General features: G+C 34.7%; 2 protein-coding genes and 1 long non-coding RNA gene across 13 annotated transcripts in view; 1 reads left to right on the top strand and 2 right to left on the bottom strand.

Annotated features, from left to right (window-relative positions):
• The window catches only part of gsta.1 (glutathione S-transferase, alpha tandem duplicate 1), a 105,654-nt gene extending 87,515 nt beyond the window's left edge, over nt 1-18,139 (top strand). For 4 of the 10 annotated variants that reach the window (XM_051918158.1, XM_051918168.1, XM_051918155.1 and 1 more), the window contains 2 exons: nt 16,401-16,526; nt 17,992-18,139. In XM_051918158.1, the coding sequence (XP_051774118.1) occupies nt 16,401-16,526; nt 17,992-18,123 (258 nt within the window). In that variant the 3' untranslated portion in view covers nt 18,124-18,139. Of the gene's footprint in view, nt 1-15,920; nt 16,054-16,161; nt 16,304-16,400; nt 16,527-17,991 lie in introns of all 10 variants that reach the window. The other 6 variants (XM_051918165.1, XM_051918163.1, XM_051918162.1 and 3 more) reach the window with 2 other exon arrangements.
• Nucleotides 459-6,994, bottom strand: LOC127525548 (uncharacterized). The gene is made up of 3 exons (XR_007933365.1): nt 6,727-6,994; nt 3,987-4,164; nt 459-586 (listed from the first exon to the last, which is right to left on the bottom strand). It is a non-coding gene; the product is annotated as an uncharacterized LOC127525548 (long non-coding RNA).
• Nucleotides 18,140-18,198: 59 nt separating the features above from the next.
• tmem14a (transmembrane protein 14A) lies at nt 18,199-20,609 on the bottom strand. 2 transcript variants are annotated; one of them, XM_051918170.1, is made up of 5 exons: nt 20,446-20,609; nt 20,251-20,340; nt 18,974-19,075; nt 18,800-18,887; nt 18,199-18,348 (listed from the first exon to the last, which is right to left on the bottom strand). In XM_051918170.1, the coding sequence occupies exons 2-5, from the start codon at nt 20,324-20,326 to the stop codon at nt 18,315-18,317; spliced, it is 300 nt and encodes a 99-aa protein (XP_051774130.1). In that variant the 5' UTR covers nt 20,327-20,340; nt 20,446-20,609; the 3' UTR covers nt 18,199-18,314. The 2 variants fall into 2 exon arrangements, with proteins under 2 accessions (XP_051774130.1, XP_051774131.1); XM_051918171.1 differs by having other exon boundaries at nt 20,440-20,594.
• Nucleotides 20,610-24,720: the final 4,111 nt, after the last annotated feature.

Below are 24,720 nucleotides of genomic sequence, written 5' to 3'. Positions count from 1 at the left end.
TTCATTTGTAATTTTTCATGACACAACCCCTTCGATAAATGTGCTGTATTGGAGCAGCCCAGCTAACAGATTTATTAACAAATTGTCCTGCCTACTCGGACGCATAAAACGATGTATTGATTTTAAATTTCTAAGACACTTTTTGTTTACATAGGCCATATGTGAAGAGGCGTGAATCTTCATGAATAATGCTGTGATTCACACCTGAGGAGATTAAGACCCTGCCCCTAATGAGCCGCATAATGAGCCATTCATTCAGGAATGTGACCGAGTGAACTAAGAAAGAATGCATGACAAAAGAAATATATCATTTGTTTGAAGTTTATTTAAAATATAATTAACTATATAAATGAGAGTCAAAAACACATTTTGAGTACAGAGTTATATCTGGAAATAAATCCTGTTCAAAGATATAAGCGAACATCACATACCTGGCATTTGGTGTTTCTGCACTGGAGGAAAAAAAAAAAAAAAAGAAGAAGAAGAAGAAGAAAAAAAAAAACTTTACTGCTTATAGTCAGTGATCTCAGTATCATATTCATGCAGTCCAATGTGGGCAAATATCTGGTTACTATGATTCTCAAATCTGTGAGATAAAAGAAAAAAAACCCTCTGTGAGCATGCTGATATCAGGATCATATCAGCTATTGTGGTAACGTTATAATGTCCACTCTTAACAGAAAACATGATTTTTGTGATCTCATGCATGCACTTATTATTGCACATCATGTGAAGAAAATTTTGTATAGGCCTATATTTTTAATTACAGTACCAGTCAAAAGATTTGACACATTACTATTTATAATGTTTTTGAAAGAAGTCTCATGCTCATGAAGCCTGCATTTATTTGATCAAAAATACAGAAAAAACAATACTGTGAAATATTATTACAATTTAAAATAATGGTTTTCTATTTTAATATACTTTAAAATATAATTTATTTCTGTGATGCAAAGCTTCCATCATTCTTTGCGAACGAAAGCTTCATTGATGTGGCACTATATAGGCTATAAACATTCATATTGCTATGACATTTTATGTATCTTATTTGTTATATTATAGAGCCTATAAATGTTAATGTGCAGTTTAATATGTTGTATAACACATATAACACATTTTATTTTAGTATTTATTACATATTTCAGTTGATTTCACTCATCTCAGTATAGCAATATTTTTTGGGAAAAGCCAATAATCATTCACACAGAGACACAGAACATGCAGGATTCATGTTTAAACAGTGTTTTTGCTGCTTAATATTGACAAACACGAGTCTATATCACGATTAGAATAAATAATTTAGGGATAAAAAAAACTTACCTTTCACAATCCTCTGCTTGATCAAGTTGATCCTCAAAATGGAATTGAATCCAGTCATGCTCTTCCATTTAGGTAAATCCTTTTAGAATTATTCCTCAGCGCATCTCAAAATGATGAAAAGTACATGAAACTAGCTTGACGCATTTTTCCGAGCTTACACGGGCGTTCACTCTGTTGCATTGATCGCCTCAAAATTTGTATCTGAAAAGCACTTGCGCTCCGTGGGCATAGCCGCATTAGTGGATAACGAGCTGACTCGCAAATGACTGACATTAGGGGTGTGCACAAATAGTCGAATATTCAATCTGTAATTAATATTCGAAAAATAAAATTGGAATTTTACTACGTTGCTTTGCTGGCCGTAAAGTTTGGCGTTACTTAGATGAAAATGATCTTACAAAATAGAATTACTTTTGATTAAATTAATTAATGAAACTGAGTTATCATTATATCACCACCACAATGAGAAAGCACATGAAATCCAAACACCCGTCGAATGAGCAAATACAGCTGTCCATCACTGCATTCACGACAGGTAAGCTGTAACCCGAGTGAACCAGGAAGATAACTTGTCTTATCTGTTAGCAAAATGATCTCGGTACACATACAGGAAGTACACATAAAGTTTCGTCGAGGGAGACATTTACGAACAGAAAACACAAAGTGCTGCTGTTAGAAACTTAGCTTAGCACACCGTTATCTTTGTGTCTCTGCAACGTGTGTCAGCGCAGCACGTTTTCTCACCCAAGCATGTGGATATTATTGTTTTTCTCAACATGAACATGTGAATCAATATGAACACGATAACCATTTACTGACTCGAGTGTATTATGCACGTTCTGCGCGATAACTGGCGCTGTCTGCTTTATTAGCATTTTTCCCATCCGCGCTGCTTGAGCTTAAATGCTTTTGTTCTTTATATTTTTTGTTTACACATATTGTTTCATGCTTTGAACTAAAAGAAAACCTTAAGATATAATGTAAGCTTGTTCTGTATATTGCCTAATTGTAAGTTTGAACAGAAATGGTTACAAAATCTTGATGAAAAAAGTATTTCTCGTTTAACGTCATTTAAACAAACGAATGTTCGAATATTTTTTTTTTACGAGCCCAAATATTCAATACAATATTTTGGCAAAATGCCTACCCCTAACTAACATGCCTCTCTTTTCAAACAGATTACATAAAGAGAATATTTGTTTTCGATTTGACTTACATGATTTAAACCTGACATTTCAACGTTTCTTTAGACATATGTCTCATGTTTGTGTGATTAGTATTCACTAAGTTGCAGTTCATTTTCTGAGGGAGTATCAGATTGGACTTCATTCAGGGAGAGATGACAGGTCGCGCATCATGTTAGTTTTTTTTTTATTTTGCAAAAAGCACAACATTTAGTTTTTACTGTGAGTGTACACAAATAAAAGAAGACATTCTATAGTTTTAATTGATATATTACTTCTGTCTCTATGACAAAAATTGACGGAGTATTTTAAGTTGATTTTGCTGCTATGTGAAAAAAAAACAGCAAAACGCGCCGGCGTGTTTCCTGACTTCAGAGTATTAAAAATAAACTGCAAGTAAAAGACATTAAATCTCTATTAAATTAGTTGTTGATGTTTGGTTGAAAATGTTTTGTTTGAAGTCACCATCATGGAGATCAGCGTTTTCTTTAGGTGTTTTCAGAAAGTGTTTCTTCATTGATAAAGCAGATCAATATGTCTGATTTAATGGTCAAATGACTTCATTAAAGTGGCTTAAACAACTGTTTGTTTTTTCTGTAATTGTTGACTTATGGAATTGAAGCATTATTGAAAAGTAAAAAATTCAGATCATATAATGTAATAAAGATCATTTGTAACACTGTTGTTGCATTTCAGATGCTTAATGTTGATGTCTGTGAGTGTATAAATAACACTGTCATTGTTAACTTTTTGTTTAAAACATGTTTTGTGTTATTTGTACACTCACAGACATCAATATTGGCATTTGAAACACAACAATGGTGACATGCTTCATGCCAGCATACAAAACAGATTGATGGCTTCTAAGCATGCATTGCGGCGTGAATAAATTAATGTTTTCTGAAAACACCTGCAATTTGCTGAAAAAAATTTTTTTTTAACAAAAGTCAAGGGTCAAGAGCCCAACTAAAGCAAACGAAGATCTCCATGATGGTGACCTCAAATGAAACATTTTTTAATAAGACATCAACATCTAAACCTCTGTTAATTCTCAATAAGAACTTCTGTAGACATGTGACAGAAATAAAGTCAGTCTGGTTAGTAATAAGTGAAGCTGGTAATGCTGTTTGTGGAGTTGTTTAATCAGATCTTCAGAGATTTAATGTCTTTTATCTTCAGTTCATCTAAGGCTGTGCAGAAGAAAGTTGTAGTTTGTGTCCTTATTTCTTATTTTGTGTTCTTATTAGACAAAATTAAGTTGAAAGAACGTTTGAGGAACATCATACCTTTTAAAACACATTCCTCTAATGTCAAGAAATCTGGACATTTTTTTTTTACATTCCCAGAACCAACACTGAATATTTGGAGATTGTTCTTATAACAATATTCTGTTAGCTGGGAGGTACCTGTTATACACATATGACAGTCAGTTAAAATTCCATTCCATCTCTAGGTTATTGTCTTTGTTACATAGCATCTTACTTGATGTCGGAGGTCAGTGGTCCATCACTCAATACAGGAGGTTCCCTCATAGAGTCGTTACTCTTCAAAGACACACAGCTGGACACTGCAGATGATGCCGTCTGTGTCTGATCCTCTCTCTCCTCATGGAGACTCATTTTAGAGGCAGCGCCTCCCTCCATTCTCTAGAATCAGTGATCTGTTTGAGGAAACACAATACATAAATAAAAGATTCACTAAATTTTAACACACTGAAATCTGAAATCTGTAAATAAAAATAAAATTTTTTTGGGTGAGCAAAAGGTACAGACTCATTGGAATCAACCCCATTTTCTGACAGAATCTACAGAATATGCAAAAATGTTCTCTACAAAACTAATCAGATACATTACATCTGATATACTAGAGTAAATGACTTCACTTCTTAGATGAACACAGCATGTTAGCAGCTCTGCAGTGTTTGTCTGCCACAATGTAAGAACAGTGAGAAGTCTGTCTCTCCATCACTAAACTTATATGCAGCTCATGTAGGCCTTTTCTTACCTTTATCTTTCTTACTCATGCAATTAGCCTATTAATTTTTGCTTTTATTTACATTTATTAGCTTTCTAATTACTCTGCACTGATACCTTATTTTATATTTTACGACTATTTTTAATTTAATTTTGCACTACTATCCCAGCTAACAGAATTTTGTTATAAGAACATTCTCCGAATATTCAGTGTTGGTTCTGGGAACGTAAAAAAAAAAAAGTCCAGTTTTCTTGACGTTAGAGAACCGTTTTTTTTTTTTTTAAGGTTTGATGTTCCTCTAATGTTCTTTCAACTTAATTTTGATTTAAAATTCAACATTCTAGGAACTTTGATTTGTAACATTCCAAGAATAATAAAAATGTCCAGTTTCCTTAATGTTAGTAGAATGTTATTTAAAGGTTAGTATGATGTTCCTGAAACATTCTTTCAATCATTCAAACACCTGCTGTGAACAAGCACTGAAAGAAAGAGAAATAAGGACACAAACTACAACTTTCTTTAGCCACAGCCTTAGATGAACTGAAGATAAAAGACATTAAATCTCTGAAGATCTGATTAAACAACTCCACAAACAGCATTACCAGCTTCATTTATTACTAACCAGACTGACTTTATTTCTGTCACACGTCTACAGAAGCTCTTATTGAGAATTAACAGAGGTTTAGATGTTGATGTTTTATTGAATTTTTTTTTATTTATTTACCATCATGGAGATTACAATTGCAGGTGTTTTCAGGAAAATATTCTGCAGTGATAAAGCAGATCAGCATGTCTGTTTTAATGGTCAAATGATTACATTAAAGTGGTTTAAACAACTGCTAAACTCAACTGATGTGATTTATAAAAAAAAAAAAAAAACATTTGTAACACTGAAGCAATTTATGTAAGATTGTCCAAAACTATTTAAAAGTTAAGCACAACACACTTAGACATTTTTGTATTAGAGTTTTGTATTCTGGCATGAAGCATGTCACCATTGTTGTGTTTCATATGCCGAATGTTGATGTCTGTGAGTGTATAACAAAAGTTAACAATGACAGTGTTATTTATACACTCACATCAACATTCAGCATCTGAAATGCAACAATGATGTTACAAATGATCTTTTTCACATTGGTTGAGTTTTATACTTTACAATAATACTTCAATTCCTTAAGTCAGCTACAGAAAAAGCAGTCCTTTAAACAACTTTAATGCAGACATTTGCCTGTTATTAAAAACAGACATATTGATCTGCTTTATCAGTGCAGAAACATTTTCCATAAACACCTGCAATTGCGGATAAAGAAGCAACTCAATAAAAGTCAAGGGTCAAGACCTTAACTAAAGCAAACACTGATCTCCATGATGGTGACCTTAAATGAAAAATTATCAATAAGACATCAACATCTAAACCTCTGTTATTCTCAATAAGAACTTCTGTAGACATGTGACAGAAATAAAGTCAGTCTGGTTAGTAATAAATGAAGCTGGTAATGCTGTTTGTGGAGTTGTTTAATCAGATCTTCAGAGATTTAATGTCTTTTATCTTCAGTTCATCTAAGGCTGTGGCTAAAGAAAGTTGTAGTTTGTGTCCTTATTTCTCTTTCTTTCAGTGCTTGTTCACAGCAGGTGTTTGAATGATTGAAAGAATGTTTCAGGAACATCATACTAACCTTTAAATAACATTCTACTAACATTAAGGAAACTGGACATTTTTATTATTCTTGGAATGTTACAAATCAACGTTCCTAGAATGTTGAATTTTAAATCAAAATTAAGTTGAAAGAACATTTGAGGAACACCAACCTTTTAAAACACGTTCCTCTAATGTCAAGAAAATTGGACATTTATGTTCCCAGAACCAACACTGAATATTTAAAGAACGTTCTTATAACAAAATTCTGATAGGTGGGATTATATTTTATTTCATATGTTACTTCCTTATTGGTACTATCGTTAGTTTACTTCACTGAACATGCACATTGCCATCTCATATGCAGCTGTGAATAAATACGATTCAAATAAAATTTGAAAATGGGAAACATGAAAATAAGAGAAATTTGAAAAGAAGATAAAGAGTTATTAAAGTAAACCAAACTTTAAAAGAGATTTAAAGCAAACCAAAGTTGGAATCAATATCAAACCAAACCAAGGTACCAATATCTGATAGAGTGCTCCAAAAACTTCAGTGCTTCGATATAATTTCAAAATTATATTGAAATTTCACTTCTAGAGAAAATAGTACCTTTATTAAAGAGCATCCAAACCATGCGTCTGTTTACATTCCATGCATTCTCATCCATCTGGAAAATAACGGTAAATTTGGTCACGTCTGTAGTTTGACGTGAATTATGTATGTATTGACCAAGTGGCTCTCTTTAGGCAAAAAAACAAAAAAAAATCCAATATGAGATGTTTTCAAGGAACTTAAGTGATGGTATTTTAGGTTGTGGTTAATATAATTTTCAAAATGTCGTCTGTGGAGGATTGCACTTCCACTTTCGGTTTGAAGAGAGTTAAGCTCCTCCCACAAAGCGTGACAGCTGCGTTGAGTCGCGAGGTTGTTTTTAAAAAACCTGCCCCTCAGCCGATTTACGAGGCCAACCCAATCACCCAGTCGCTTTTTCTTAAAGGGTTAGTTCACCCAAAAATCTAAATAATGTCATTTATTACTCACCCTCATGTCGTTCCACACCCGTAAGACCTTCGTTCGTCTTCAGAACACAAATTAAGATATTTTTGTTGAAATCCGATGGCTCAGTGAGGCCTCCATAGCCAGCAATGACATTTCCTCTCTCAAGATCCATTAATGTACTAAAAACATATTTAAATCAGTTCATGTGAGTACAGTGGCTCAATATTAATATTATAAAGCGATGAGAATATTTTTGGTGCACCAGAAAAACAAAATAACGACTTATATAGTGATGGCCGATTTCAAAACACTGCTTCATGAAGCTTCGGACCGTTATGAATCTTTTGAACCTTTAAGCTAGTGTTCTCGTTTTAAGCTAGTGTGCTGCTTCTTATATATCTTAAAACTACCACAATTATATTTAAGGTCGATTTATGATTTAAAAGAAAAAAAAAATCTGTCCTTAGTGGCTGTGCTAAAAATATAACATGGGCTAAAACTGTGAGGGAAAAAAAAAATCATAAAATAGCCTAATAAATTTGCCACAAACAAATTATTTCTATGGTAAATAACAAATGCATTATTTTTCATAATGGCTCACTTATTCTCTCACCTCAAAGGTAAAGTCATCTGCAGTCTGCCATGTTTCTGTTGGCTGTTTTCTCCATCATGTTCTTCATTCATTTTCTCCCTCCATTATGTAGAGTTCATACTTCTGTAAAACATATAAGGCTGCTGTGTGTCATTTAGCCTATAAGATATTTAGTAGAATTCATAATTCACAATTAAATTATTTGTCTTGCAAAGGTGTCAATTACTCCAGCTCCAGGTGTTTCTGATCCGGTTGGTTATCCTGAGCTTATATAAAGTATGTAAATGAAAGTATTTTAAAGATATACATGTTAAAAGAAACAATGCAAAAGTTCAATCAGTTTTTAAATCTTATTTCAAACCGTTTTCATCATCAGCTCTTGTTATCCCTTATTAAAATCTATTAATTTGTGTGATCAAGCTCTGTCCAGAAGAGGGCGCTAAATGATCAAGAGCACACGCGTTTCAGGCCGGAAGTAAAGGCGAACCATATATGGTTTAGACAGGGGCGGATTAAGGTGGTCAGGGGCCCCTAGGCTGCTCTTTGTGTGAGCATAGTCCACATGCAAATAGTAAAGTGAACTGGCATACGCACACACACACATTGAGACAGCCAATACTACAGCGTTTCCTCTATATTCCTTCAAGTGGTGGAACACCACAGTAAGAAAATTACCACACACCACACAAGTAAATTGAGAAATTTAAAATCATAGTAAATCATAATAATGAGCCTTTAATTGCCTATATAATCAGCGCTCAAGCGCATGCATAAAGTTTGCCACAGCGCACCGGCAAACGTAATGATTATGAGTGTCGTGAAAAACAGTAAGGAGACTGTCTAAACATTTTAATAATTTATTGATAACGTTTTCTGTTTTCCGCAGTGGACGCGCCTATGTGCAGGTTTCATACGGATTACATAATCTGAGAATATTAATTTTCCATTTGAATTGGTTTGTTCAAAAGTAGACAAATACGCTGAGTTTTGGTTCATGTTTGTTACGTGCTCAAGTTCACTGACGGCTGCAAGCGCATCCTGGTTGTTTTCATTATTTCACAAAAGCACAACGTTTGCTGTTATTGTGAGTTTACAGAAAGAAAGGTGGACCCTTTACAGTTTGCATTATCTATGTGACCAAAATGACTTAGTATTTTAAGTTAAATGCAAGTAATGGCCCCGGCGCCTCCATGTCATGCAGCGAGCGCGCTCCCCACACAAACACTTGGATATGCGCCAAATAACAGCACATTTATCTAAGAGGACTAGGCTAACATTAGAGCGAGTGGACGTGTAAAGTTGCTACTACTTACATGTTTCAAGTGATAAGCCGTATCTGAGGTCCTGCCGTTAGCAATCTCTCCCTCACGGACTGCGTGACTTCGCCACTTTCTGTCTTGATGTATTCAATGCCTTGAAGTATCTAGTAAATTTAGGGATTTTTTTTTTTCAGTATATCTTAGTCACGCTGTTCTTTTAACCTTTGTATTTTACGTTTTTGTGCTCCAACAGTTCAAGAACAAAGCGATGGAGCTAGGAGCAAACGAAAGAGGTGAAATGAATGCAAAACTAATTAATTTAAGAACTGCCCATGACTTGAACGTTAAACTCTGTAAAGGGTGGGCCCATTGTGGCCTCTGCTTTTAAAAATCCTAGATCCACCACTGATTAGAAGAGATGTTGAGGTAACAATAATACAACTGTTCCGTGAAACTGAGGAGCTCTAACCAGTGGTGCAGTCTAGTTTTTTGTAGTGAGTATACTGTGATTTTTCCCTCCCAGCCTCATACTCACCTGTCCCAGAGCGACACCCCATAAGCACCGCCACACTCACTAATGCATATAGTATGCATCTGATCTAGGCTGTATGTAATTGAGAGCATTCTGAAAGACTGCTTATGTGTGTTTTATCAACATGTCAATTTATTATAATCAACAAAAGACTTTACCAGCCAATGACATTTACAGCTGAAGAGACTCTGGACTGATTTTCTACTGTTTCGTGTCAATCACCATCTAACTCAGCCCTTAAGATAGCCTGAGATGTTATATGAATATGGTCCCTGGAGCATATTTTATCAGCTGGCAAGTTTTAATACACATTTAAGAGTGCAAGTTGATTACTCTCTAAAAATGTTTGGTTAAAAACAACCCAAGTTGGGTTTTAAAATGGACAAACCCAGCGGTTGGGTTAAATGTTTGCCCAACCTGCTGGGTAGTTTTATTTAACCGAACTATTGTGTAAAAATTGCTGTATTGTTTGCTTAAAATGAACCCAAAATATGTTGGAAATTAACATTTACTAATATTAAATATAATAGTTAAACAATAAACAATAAGTTTATTAATAAATGTTCACCTTTTGATTATTATTGTTGCCTCTAGTAATTATGTGTCTGATTTTCAAATTCCAACCTATTTTGGGTTCATTTTAAGCCAGACGTATAGTCATTTTTAAACAATAGTTGGGTTAAAAAACTACCCAGCAGGTTGGGCAAACATTTAACCCAACTGCTGGGTTAAAACAACCCAATCGCTGGGTTTGTGCATTTTCAACCCAACTTTAACCCAGCATTTTTTAGAGTGTGATAATAATGGAAAGATGAAGCTTATCAGTATGTCACAATATCACCCTGTTTGGACTTTGTTTTCTCTTTTGCACCATTTCCTGCCAGTCTGTCATCATAGTTATGCATTTCAATTCACTAACTTGCAAGTCGAGTCAATATCAGTTATTTTGGATATACTGTATATCAGGTACAGTACATGGCAAATTTTTTCAAGAAAAAAAATCTCAAATAATGCTGTAAAATATACATGGGAATCAGTTGGTTATTGAAGGTTAAAATGAACTGATTTGTATACAAACTTAAATTACACTTAAGGAAATTTTTATAATAATAAAGTTATAATAGGCCTACTAACTTTAAATTCATTTCTACTCCAATTCGTTTTTTGAAATATAAACATTTAAATGGTGGCTGTCAACTTGACGGATTTATTCAAACATGCATAATATAGGCTATTGAAGAACATTAAAAATTATAATTAATATGTAATATGGTGTATATATTTAGCTAAATGCTCCTCTCTAGAGTTCATTTCTCTAGCTTAACGAGTTTATGGTCACTGAATATGTTTGTTCTGAGGTAAATGTGACGTTACGTGACATTGTTTACAAGCTGTTATTAACGTCTTTCCGCGGTTGAAACACTGATTAAGCGATTATACGAGACATGATGGATGGATTTCGTTAAGTTGTAGTGTATCTTTTATCATACCTTGAGATGTTCATTCATGTTTATTTCGCGCTGTAACTGGTAACTTAAAGCGGAGGAAAGGATCAGGTCACGTGCGCGTCAGGCCGCCGCCTCTCTTGAACTGCTACTGCGATCTGTCACGATCACATTAAAGAGCGCCAAAACGGTATTTATGTTTTTTTTATTCCGAAGTAAAATGGGCAAAATATATAACTTGAGACTTTGAGAAATATGAGACTTTGTTTCATGTCAAAATCATATTTTGTGATTTATTGGTTACGTATCCTCGCGCTTTTTTAAGTGGGTATACGGAAATCCTTGAACATTCCTAGTGGGTATACAGGCGTATGCCTGCGTATCACGTAGACTACACCACTGGCTCTAACTACTAACTAAGCTTAATAATTGTTCACAGTATACAATGTGTGTAGTTTGGGCGAAATAAAATAACTATGATCAATAAAATGTGCGTCATAATTATGTAAATACATGTACATTTTTCGAAACGTATTACTACAGATTTGCTGCACTTAAGTCAAGGAGACACACACTTTTCTCTTCTGACCCTATCAACGCCCCTCATACTCATTGCTTAGACTCAAATATCTGTGAATGATTTACCTGAACTATTTACCTCCAGTGTTATCTCTTTCGTCCTTCATGATCATCTCCAGTCTCTACTCCTGCTCTCCACTCCAGCACCTCACCTCTTCAGTCCTGTCATGGTTTCCCTCTGGTCGTGTGGATCTCACTACTCACCGGCAACTGAGGTGTGTGCACTCCATCTTCCTTGGCTATCTCTCGTCACAATCTCCTGGAATCCACCTGAAAGACACAAAGACTCAGTTACCTGTTATATCTCATTCCATTGTGTTTGCATCTGCATCTGATATTCACCTGTTGTACTTTTTCCCCTGCATATTGCCAGAGACTTTATATACAGAAAGACAGCGCACTCTGTGCTACTATGAACAGGAGAAAGTGTAATGCACAATATGACGGAATAAGTCCCACCTTCTAAATAAGAAACAATTGCCAATTGACCCTTCGCAAAGACCAACCCCAACCTCCCTCCCCTCGAGGGAGGCATTATCAGCCTGAAAAATGTTTTTGTTTTGTCATGATTTGAGCGTTTGGAAACAAGATTTGTTGTTGTCAGATTTCATTGGAGATTTCAAATATGAAATTTAATCGCAAGCTTAGCAAACAGTTTTGGAGAATTTGATGTTTCCCCATTCAAAGAGATAGGAACTGCACTTGCGTGCCCGAGAGGCCTTTCAAAGATGGTCGCCAAGTGAAATGACTTGTCCTAACATCCCCCTGAAATCAAAATTTAAGATTTTAGCTTTTAGTATGAATATGTTAGTCTTAAAGTTATGAATAAGCTGGTGTGTTCCAAAACAATGACAAAATTCGCATTTAGGAGATATAAGCTTTTAAAACTTACAGTCTCTCACTTCCGCTAAAATGGATCACGAATTTTCATGACATCACCGTGGACTTCAGCTTCTCATCAGATTTTCTGTCCAATCAGATGCTCTCTAAAATCTAAAGCGTCCTGCCCCCTGCATTATAAATAGATGCGGCTGAAATCGGTCACTTGTTCACACATTTATTATTTTCTACATGGAGAATGGCACATAGTGCACTATATAGGGTATAGGGAACGATTAAGACAGTGTAAATATGCTTTCCATTGAGGCGAATGAAGTCTGGTTTCACGTTACTGTCACGCGAAATGCAGCGCACACAGTCTGCTCCAGTCCAGAGACACAATAGCACAGAGCAGATCATATGCGCAAGTCAGGCTCAGACCAAAAACCTTATCGGATGCATTTGAATTCTGCACAGAATGCTGTATTTTATAGTGATATGGAGGAGATTAGGAGGAGAAACGGAGGTTTTACAGAGCTCAACGGCTCTGGCCGAGCTGTGATATAAATGAAACGCTATTGGCTATTTTAAAAAAAGGGGAAGAGCTGATCAATATGCCCCGCCCTGTCTTCCCGTTTCAGCTGAAATTGCGTCAACACATTGAATAATGCGCGTTCCAAGGCACTTCAGTGGGCCTTTGATATCGCTCAATAAACGATTGCTCAGTTAACTTACCATCTGCTTCTCTCTCTCAAGTCCGATATCATTACAGACACATCATGTAATTAATTAGAAAAATATTTAATTGCTTGACAGCACTACTTTAAAGTTACAATGAAATCAAAATCGAAAATTATTGTTTTTTATGGAATACTGCAGTTTATTTTAGTGTTATTTTAACATCATTGCGACACTATTATAGTTTTTATAAATTTTTTTAATCAGTTTTTATTTTTAAATTTTCCATTTTCATTTTAATATTAGTAAAAGTTTTAGTAATTATGTTGTTTTTTTATTTTTAATAGTTTTTGTTTTTTAAAAATATGTCTATATAGCTTTTATTCATTATGTTTTAGTTTTTAGTTGTTGTTTTTTTAAATGGTTTTAGTTTCAGATTTACTTAATTTAAAAAACGAGAAAAAAAATGTAACTTGATAATTATTATAATAATGAATGATTAATAATTAATACAATATAAATAATGAATAAGCAATTTGAATTTCTCAAAAGAAAGGCAGACTGCCACATGCAGTGCCTCATTTGGATGTGCTTGAAGTCTTGGAGCTCGACTTCCCTACGTTTCTCCTACAAATGGGCCTTGAGCTTGTTTGGAGGTTCTAGCAGGGGAGTGCAGCTACTTCTATACCAACGATGCTCGTCCGCCGGGGGAACACGTCCTCTTCAACCGAGCGCGGAGCTTCGGGAGGGACACACATGGAGCGGTGAGGGAGGAAGGGGACACCCGCCTAGCCAGCCAGATCAGCCGAATCAACCCTAGCGATCAATGGGGTGACAGATGTCGCAGCCAGATCGCCCTCACATCCGAATGCAAGTGTTCATTCACAGAGTATATATACAGCAGATACGACCGTTGTTTCTCTTTGACGGTAACATACAATTTAGGTTGCGATCTTAACAAGTTTGATATACTTACGCAATCAAATATAGATGTATGAAACACGATACGAATACAAATTCTACGTTTATTTGTTTATTAGATTCTTTTAAATCCAAAACAGTCGGTATTTCCCAGAATGCTTTGCTGCAATGCAAATACACAGCGCTGCTATTGGCGTACTTAATGATTACGTAAACTGACAGGAAAAGTGGACAAAGATTCATTTTGCCTCTGTGAAGTTAGTTTATAAGTTAAAGAATTTGTGAACATATTTTAGCACGCGTAATTTTCATTTAAAGCTTTGGTTTGACAAAACAAATTATATTTTAGAGAGTTACAATTGTATTGTGACGAGTCACAATTATTTTGATGACTAAGGTTAGTCATATAGTCCAGAAGTCATAAAGTTATAAAACGGCTTGCGATAGTACTATTTCATGTTATAAATAAGCATGATGTAGCATTTTTTAATCTAAATTACGTGCGCTAATGAACGTTTTATAATCACTGCTCGAGCTTTTCATTATGTTAAATAAATTAAAAGGATTAGATAAAAAGGTAATTAATGTGATCTGTATTTATTTATTTTATAGTATATGCTTTGATTTTAGAGGTGCCCATATCTTTTCAAAATGTATACTTTTTGCTCTTAATTTCCTGTGTTTCCTTAATTTCCTACTCTATTAATTTTACTAACTTTAATCATAAAGCGCAACAGAGGGTGAATATCACGTTTTTATTTATCTCATCCTTTAAATAACTGTAAAATAATTTCCTAAACAATGCATAGTTTTTCCACTATACTCTCAAATGTCTCCATCTCATAAATTTGATAAAATCTTTGAAGTCCTTTGCCAGCCCAAACCTTAAATACATCATCAGAAGTATTTGGTTTAAAATCTGGATCTCTTGCTATTTCTCTCTCTCAAAAAAAAAAACAAAACAAAAAAAAAATCTCATGATCACATATTCATCTCTTTGCAGATTCTTCTCCAACATTTAAAAGTTTTACCTACAATAATAACTAGTATTCACCTTTTCCTTTCTCCCACAAAATATGAATGTACTAATTGCATCAAGTGACCCAGTTTCCATACATTTCCACTTTGATATATTATCCGGTTGCATCCAGTTCAAAATTGGCTTAATCTGGGCTGCGTAATAGTAATACTCCAAATTTGGCAATGATAAACCCCCAATTTCTTTACTAATTTGTAAAACCTTAAGTTTTATTCTTGGTTTCCCCTCATCCCAGATAAATTTTCTAAAACTATATGCCACTTTTTGAAATTAATATGGTTTATATAAACAGGGAGATTTTGAAACAGACAATATCGGGAGTATACTCATTTTACTTTTTTTTTTCAAACAAAGATAATGATATATTATGTGTAGGACAGGGGTTGTGTAAGATTGTGTCCTTTGTCCCGATGCAGCAACACCCACGAATTAGGCAACACCCTGAATGGTCAACATATAGCACCCTACACATTGCACACACTGTCTGCTGCACAGCAAAGAGTTTTGAAGTGTCGCTTTATTTTGGGAAAATGTCTGGGAAAGTTGTGTTGCATTACTTCAATGGAAGAGGGAAAATGGAGTCGGCCCGATGGCTTTTGGCTGCAGCTGGAGTCGAGGTTTGTTGCATAAAGTCTAGAAAAATTCTGGAGAAAAAAAAATCTTTTGTCATCTTTTGTTCTGTGTAATAAAAATAGCTAGTATGACAAACAATCCCAAAACAGACACTTTAAAATTGTGTGTGTGCCTTGCAATGTGTACAGTACGCTTTTTCACCTTGACTTTATTTTGGTGTTGTGTTCACAGTTTGAGGAGGTGTTTTTGACCAAAAAAGAGCAATATGATAAACTGCTAAATGGTATGTTGACTGTAAATTCCTCATCAATCATCTCTTCTTGTTTTTTATGAACCTATATTAATGTGATTGCTATGTTTATTGTAGATGGAGCCCTGATGTTTCAGCAGGTGCCTTTGGTTGAAATAGATGGGATGCAGCTTGTGCAGTCAAAGGCCATCTTGAATTACATCGCTGGAAAATACAACCTCTATGGAAAAGACCTTAAAGAACGAGCTTTGTATGTATAAACTTTTAAAGAAAACTGTTTTGTAATCAGTTATTTTAAATAAGGTTCCTTGTTTTTCCACCACACCTGAGCAATTATCCCTGAATTTTTGTCCTTAAGGATTGACATGTATACAGAGGGTACCATCGATCTAATGGATACTATCATAATGTCTATTTTCACGCCACCCGAAAACAAAGAGAAATATTTCAGTAATATAGAGCAAAAGGCAAAAGAGCGCTTCCTTCCTGTGTTTGAAAAGGTACTGATATCTCTGACTTTTCATTCCTGCCATTATGAAGCATGATTCTCCACATTGGATAAATGAAATCATGCAATTTCTGGTATGACTTTTTTAGGGTCTTGCAAACTCTGATTTCCTGGTGGGAAACCAGTTGAGCCGCGCTGACGTTCACCTTCTGGAAGCCACTCTGATGCTGCAAGAGATATTCCCTACAATACTGTCAACCTTTCCCAAAATCCAGGTGCTGTTCCACACTTTCCCACACAGACCATCAACCACAAAACTGACTTAACTTGCTTAATACTATTTTTGGTCACACTTTATATTACTTGTTTCGTTAAAGTACAATGTCTGGAAATGGCAAAAACTGCAAAAATTTTGCAGAGAAAACTCAAAATATCTCACTTCCTGTTGGGTTTACAGATTTTGCACCCAGGGACTTTTTTGTAGGTATTGGGCTGTTACATCTGTCTACCGAATTTCATACCTGTACATGAAACGTAGCGCGAGGGGCACTTCGTTGAAATTTTGTAGGTGGTGCTGTCAAGCCATTTTGCCACACCTAATTCTGAAACCCATATCAGACATAAATTTTCACCACTTCTGATGCGTGTGCAAAGTTTCATGAGTTTTCGAGCATGTTTAGACCCTCAAAAATGCGATTCATTTTAGAGAAGAATAATTGACAGAGCAATTACAAGATTCCTCACACCATCGGTGCTCGGGCCTTAAATATCCTGGCTCTTCCCGGGCTTCATAATAGGAGCAAATAGTAACTGAGATTTTGAATCTCAAAAAAAAGTGCATCCATCCATCATAAAAGTAATCCATACGGATCCAGGGGATAATAATAAAGGCCTTCTGAAGCAAAACCATGCGTTTTTGTAAGAAAAATATCCATATTTATAACTTTATAAACTAGAATCACTAGCTTCCGGTAACAGTCGTACTCGAGTCTAGTTCCAGTGGAAGACTGACTCGCGTACAATTCAATTCATTTATTCATTTATACAGCTGCTATCAGAAGCCAGTGATTATAGTTTATAAAGTTATAAATACGGATATTTTTTCTTATAAACCGCATCGTCTTTATTAACCCCCTGGAGTCATATGGATTACTTTTATGATGGATGGATGTGCTTTTTTCAAAATCAGGAGCGCCATTCACTGCCATTATAAAGCTTGGAAGAGCCAGGATATTTTTTAATATAACTCAGATTGTGTTCGTCTGAAAGAAGATAGTCATATACACCTCTATTTCTAATTCATAACATGAATAATATGTAAGGATTATTCAAATCAATTTGATGGAATTTTATTATACTACCTTAAAAAATGGCTCAATTTTTTTGAGTGTACAATGTAAAAACATGTATGCATGCAATAAATACACTGCATCAAATTATTTATTTTAATATCAGTACATAGTAGTTAAAGACACTTAATATAAAGTGGGACCACATTTTTGATGTTTTAGTATTACAATTTATTACAAAAAAAGTCTTTGTTAATATGCCAGTGTCTTTAAACACTGACATATGAACAGTTAGAATAGAGTTTTATTAAATTTATATTTAATACAGATAGACAAAACAGTACTAGCTATTGGATATATAGTGATATTCAAGAATATCCATGAATCAAGCGGATAATTCCTGTGATTGGTTCAGTCTATCTAATAAATTTTATATAACCTTTCTTCACAGGCGTTTCAGGGAAGAATGAAGGCCTTACCAAGAATCAGCAAGTTCCTGCAGCCCGGCAGTGCAAGAAAACCTCCGCCTGATGAGGTGTACGTGAAAACAGTGAAGGAGGTGTTGAGCCACCTCTTTAAGTAGAAGGATCACTTCAAAACATTTAGATAATGTTAATCACTAATTAATTTACAAGCTTTCTTATTAAAACTGAGACGCTAAAATGGACAGATTTATTTGGAATGTACAAGACACAGTTATAATATTGTGATATGAACATTGCAGCTGTTTAGTGCATGTTGTCAGGAAGTGCGTGTGTGTCTGTCCATGAGCTCTTAGAAGATCAGAATCCGGAAAACCATCAGGAGGCTGAAATAAGAACACAGTCAGATTGACCATCAGAATAAATTCTCAGACAGATCATCATGTTATATTGATGCAATATTGATGTTTATTACTATTAATCAATCTATTGGAGCATATAAATAAAAGAAAATATTCAATATCTCTCTTCCTTGCGTTCATGTAGTAAAAAGCAGTGTGGGGAAAACATGACTTGATTTTGATACTTATATACAACAAGCTAGATTTTTACTGCATTTTACATCTTGCATTAAACACAAATCTGCTTGGCTGCTTTGTTCCAGAGCAAGTACAGTTTATAAATATAAAATATCATCATGGCTGAGAAAACACTGCCATGTAACTGTAGCTATATCAGCTATATTTTGATACTTCTGGACACAAGAATTTATATGATATTTTACTGTGAAGGCATTAACAATGGAAACAACCTCACAAACTTTACAAACACTTTTACCTCAGTCCTGCCATGATGCCCGCGGGCATTAACTTTCCAGATTTCCTGAATCTCATTCCCATCACAACTGCCAGTACGCCAGCAGACACTAGAGTAAAAAGAAACAGCAATAAAAGAGAAAGTTCAAAGCTGACATATGCTGAGTATTTCTAAAGGGTGGATTTTTATACTTACTCAGAGAGGTCCAGTAATCCTGTGGATCATTTGATATTCGAAACGCTCCATAAGCAGACACACTTCCAAAGAAGAGTCCAGCAATCAATGACACCACACTTCCTGCAGAGGTCAAGCGTTTAAAGCATTTAAATCTGGATATTAAGGCTTTGCAATTGCAGTACTGTACATGGCCAAAAAAACTTGTATTACCTGGTAATATAATAGTGCTATTTTGTTAGTGATACTGTCAAATGTGTCCAAAAATGGTATTAACATGGTAAAATGTTAAAAAAACATGGTAAAATCATAGTGCTATTCTGTTAGTGATGTAATAAAACTGTCAAATGTGTCCAAAAATGGTATTACCATGATATAATGTTCAAAAAACTTGGTACAATCATAGTACTATTCCGTTAGAAATGCAAAACAACTGTCAAATGTGTCCAAAAATGGTATTACCATGGTATAACATTCAAAAAAACATAGTACAATCATAGTGGTATTGTGATAGTGATGCAATACAACTGTCAAAGGTGTCAAAAAATGGTATTACCATGGTATAATGTTCAAAAACATGGTAAAATTATAGTGCTATTTTGTTATTGATGCAATACTACTGTCAAAGGTGTCCGAAAATGGTATTACCGTGGTATAATGTTCAAAAACATGGTAAAATCATAGTACTATTCCGTTAGAAATGCAAAACAACTGTCAAATGTGTCCAAAATGGTATTACCATGGTATAACATTCAAAAAACATGGTACAATCATAGTGGTATTGTGATAGTGATGCAATACAACTGTCAAAGGTGTCCAAAAACTATATTATCATGGCATAATGTTCAAAAACATGGTAAAATCATAGTGCTATTCCGTTAGAGATGGAATACTACTGTCAAAGGTGTCAAAAATGGTATTACCATGGTGTAATGTTCAAAAAACATGGTAAAATCATAGTGCTATCAAAAAATTGTATTACCATGGTATAATGTTAAAAAAAAACATGGGAAATTATAGTGGTATTGTGTTAGTGATGCAATACAACGGTCAAAGGTGTCCAAAAATGCTATTACCATGGTATGTAAAAAACAAAAAACATGGTAAAATCAGTGCTATTCTGTTAGTGATACAATACAATAATGTGAAAGGTGTTAAAAATCTATTAAACAACAATAAACATACATTTTAGATTTAGAAAGTTATCAGAAGTTAGATTTTTATAAAACTATTAGCAAGTAAATATGGGTTTCTATTAGATCCATTTAAAAGGTGCATGAAAACAGCTCAATTCATACCTTTTCTTTTATATCCCATAAATCCTCCCAGAGCAAGAGCTGCAGCATAGGCAAAGCCCCACCAGTCCACTGCCATTTTGTGCTAGAAAACTGAGCATTCACACAATGACTGAATAATAACATATTTCTACAAACATAAGAATTTAAAATGAAAGCTGCATGACAAGTCAAAAACACAGACAGCAATACCATTACCAAATATCGCGTGTGAACTGCAGGAATGTGTGATTTAATAGCTGGAAGTTAGCGTACAAAAGTTGTACATGTACTGTAGGTTAGCTGGATTGATAATCAGCAGCCTATCTATGCAAAAGTCCATAACAAGGAACTGACGTCTGGATGACGCGAGGACGAGGAAGTGAGTTAAGCTCTATGGCGCCAAATCGTATACCGGGATATATTTTAAACAGCATATTGATCCTGACAGAATTCTTTACATATAAAGATAGATTCACCAAAACAAACCGTGTGTGTGTGTGTGTGTTAACGCGGCCTTGGTCTGGCTCGTGGTGCGCAGCAGTCGCGCGGGTTAATTTTCAAATTAGTATTTGTGGTTCCTAACGTAATAAAACGAGGAATAATTATTGTAAAATGTAAATGAATGCAGGTGCGAATAGTGATGGGTGAAACGAGTCTCAAAATGATTTTCGAAGCGCTCCAAAAAAACACACGCTGGCGACGCCTATTGGTCACTATTTATTTATTTAAAACATTTAAGGCATACTTTAACAATCATTCATATGTTTTTTCGTGTTGATACAGAATTTTGGAGAAAATAGCAACAACAACATCAAAAGAAAAAAAGGTGCTTGTCAGTAGCCTATATGGTCCATTCTACAGAACTGAGTTGGAAACATCTTGAAAAAAATGTCTTTTTCCACAAATTTTGTATGTATGCAAATTGTATAATATCCAAGGTACACATAGTAATTGTGCAGTTAATTCTCATATTGTATTTTCAGAAAGTTTTGGAATATTCTTCCTCTGCCCAAATTTGTTACTACTGAAACACAATAATAAATAATTTAATAAGAAGGGTTACATTGACCTATTGAGATTTTGTTCACATCTACCTAGGAAATATATTTTTTGCTATTTTCTAAAAAAGTTTTCACAGGTAAATCAATAACAATTACAATTTTAACAATATTTCAAGTGTATTTTATGAGATTTGTTGTATTTTGAATCCAATCTTTCTTTGTAAAAGTCATACTGATTTCAAAGTGAAGGATTCATTAGTTTGAATATACATTGAACCAAACACTATAATAACATCTTAGTTGATAATTTCTGACAAAACATCCCATGTTTCGGTCATGACTGCACATTTTCGGTAGTGACAGTAATGTGTTGGTAGTGACCACATCACAATACAGAACTTAACTTGCATACTAAAACACTTCTAAAACATATTAAAATACTAATGATTTGCATAACTACCAAAACAATGATGTCACTACCGAAACTTCACCACATGTTTCGGTAGTGACAATTTTCGATACTTTTGAGTCTAGCCCAAAGATGCTAATCAGCACATGGTTAGCTAGCACAGTTCTGAACAGTTGTACACATACAAACACTAAATTTTATCAAATAACACCTAAAGAAGTTGCTTAATTGCAGAAAAAAATGTGTTTGGTAGTGACGTTCCTTAAAGTGACACAGATTTTCAGACATTTGAACACATGTAACTCAAAATGATGGACCTCTCTACTATGAAAGAGAGGCTATGAGAGGGAGGAACACAGGAATATTTCCTGATCAAAAATGTAGAAGTGTGTTAAAATCAGTCTCAGCCAATAGACTCAAACACACACTGTTTCGGTAGTGACATGAAAATGCGAGACACATTTTTTTACATGAAGTTTCATGATTAAAAATAGAAATTTTAAATATTTTTTTAGCTTTACTTTTTAAAAAATAAAAAAATCTAAATATATTTTTTAAAACAACAATGTGAAAATTTGCAAAAATTATTTCAATATCATTTTCACATGTTGAAATTTAGGGGTTAGGTTTGGGACAGTCACCTCCCAATTGATGATATGAATCAAATAAATTAATGGTACCCAATAAATGATGATTTTATATGTATTAATCTTACTGATATTTTAAATATTATTGTGGGATTCAATAGATAATAGAAGGATCTTAGTAAACATCTAAGATTTGAATATTTAAATGCTTTTTAAATGAGTTTTTTGGTTGTGGGACAGCAGTTTGCAGCAATTCTGTAGAATGGCCCATATACAACGAAAACTTAAAATCACCATGAAATGGTATTGTAGTATTTATGAATAATTTATCCATGCACACCATTGTGTTTTTTTTTTGTTTGTTTTGTTTTTATTCATGTTCCTCATAATCTTGAATCAGAATATCTTCTCCTCCCTCTTGCAGCATCTCTTCTCTTCTCTGATGACGAGGGCGGGGCAACCTGTCACTCACATGAGATCCACGAATAGCAAACCACAACCATCCAATCAATTCCCCACAGACAAAATCAAGCCCCGCCCTACATTTCATCTTGTTCCAGAAGCATTTCATTCAGCTATTTAGGTCTAGTAGACTCTAAATGAACATTGAAAATTCATGTTGACTATATTGAACAGAAATGCAGCAAAGCAGTAAAACTATGAGATGTACAGTAGCAGGGCAGACAAACAACCAATGATCGCCATATAATGTACTCTTCTTCGGTCTGTTCAGTGGCGTGTTTAGGTTATTGGGGGCCCTAAGCAAATCTCCAGGAGGTGGCCCTGTGATCGCGTTCCCGGGGGTTTATCAGCTGGCAATTTTCAATGCACATTTAAGAGTGCAGGTTGCAACTATTATTAACAATAATGGAAAGATGAGGCTTATCAGTATGTCACAATATCACCCTGTTTGGACTTTGTTTTCTGTTTCCTGTCTGTCATCATAGTTATGCATTTTGATTCACAAGCTTGCAATTCAATTCAGTATCAGTTATTTTGGATATACTGTATATCAGATAAAGTACATGGCAAATTTTTTCAAGAAAAAAAATCTCTCAACTAATGCTGTAAAATATAAATGGATCAGTTGGTACTACATTAATATTGTAGGTTAAAATTAACTTATTTGTACAAACTTAAATTACACTTATGGAATTTTTTATAATAATAAAGTTATAATAGGCCTACTAACTTTAAAATTATTTCTACTCCAATTCGTTTTTTGAAATATAAACATTTAAATGGTGGCTGTCAACTTGATGGATTTTTTCAAACATGCATTATATAGGCTATTAAAGAACATTAAAAATTATAATTCATATGTAATATGGTGCATATATTAAGCTAAATGCTCCTCTTCTAGCTGACTAATGAGTTTATGGTCATGATGAATATGTTTGTTCTGAGGTAAATGTGACGTTACGTTTGTTTGTTTACCAGCTTTTTTATTAACGTCTTTCCGCGGTTGAAACAATGATTGAGCGTGATTACACGAGACATATGTATTTCGGTAAGTTGTTCTGTATCTTTTAACATAGGCTACCTTCAGATGATCACTTGTTTATTTCGCACTGTAACTGGTATTAAAGCGCAGGAGAGGATCAGTTCACATGCACGTCAGGCTGCCGCTTCTGTGTAGAACTGTGTTACGATCTGTCATGGCACATTAAAGAGCGCCAAATCCGTATCCTCGCGCATTTTAAAGCGCGTATATGCAAATCCTTGATCTTTCCTAGTGGGTATACGGCATATACCTGCGTATCACCGTGGGGTCCCCCTCGGGAGAAATCGCGGGGGCCCCCCAAGCCCGCGGGGCCCCACACAATTGCATGCTTTGCGTGGTGGGTAAACACGCTACTGGGTCTGTTGTAGACTATATGGATGCATATATGGATATATGGATCTGCATCACTTAAGAAGTCAGATTTTATTCAGACACGAGCACTGAGATTTATTACAGGTGCGATTAAAACAACTACAATCTCAGCAATGCAAGTTGAGCCAGGAGAGTCTCCATTAGACATAAGATGTCTAAAATTATCTGTAGCTAACTGGATCAATTTACAAGTGCATAAAACAGATCAATAACAGAGGAGAGTTAAGAGATGACAGCATGTGTAATGTTGGTTTCACTACAGTGGTTCAGGCTGCTGGATTATAATAGCAAAATATGTGGGAGAGCATTGCGATAGTGTGACAATATTGTACTACAATAGGTAGCACATAATCAAAACCAGTTAGCATATCATTTGTAACTGAAAGGGTCAGCACCTCTTGTGCCAGATTCAATGGCATCACTTATCAGCCTTCAAACATTTCAAACAGTTAGATTTGATATGATGTCTTCATAGAATTAATGAATATATTCTATAGATTAAGGCAAGCAGGAATATAGTTAACTTGGTACCAGCACATGTGAGGGAAAAAGGACACTTAAACTGAACAACTCTACTAATACAGTTTCATTTAGTAGACTCAATGATAGACTACTGCC

Source organism: Ctenopharyngodon idella, chromosome 13, assembly GCF_019924925.1.
Source record: "Ctenopharyngodon idella isolate HZGC_01 chromosome 13, HZGC01, whole genome shotgun sequence".
NCBI lineage: Eukaryota > Metazoa > Chordata > Actinopteri > Cypriniformes > Xenocyprididae > Ctenopharyngodon > Ctenopharyngodon idella.
The sequence above is the reverse complement of the archived record's forward strand: the minus strand, read 5'-3'. Positions and strand labels throughout refer to the sequence as shown.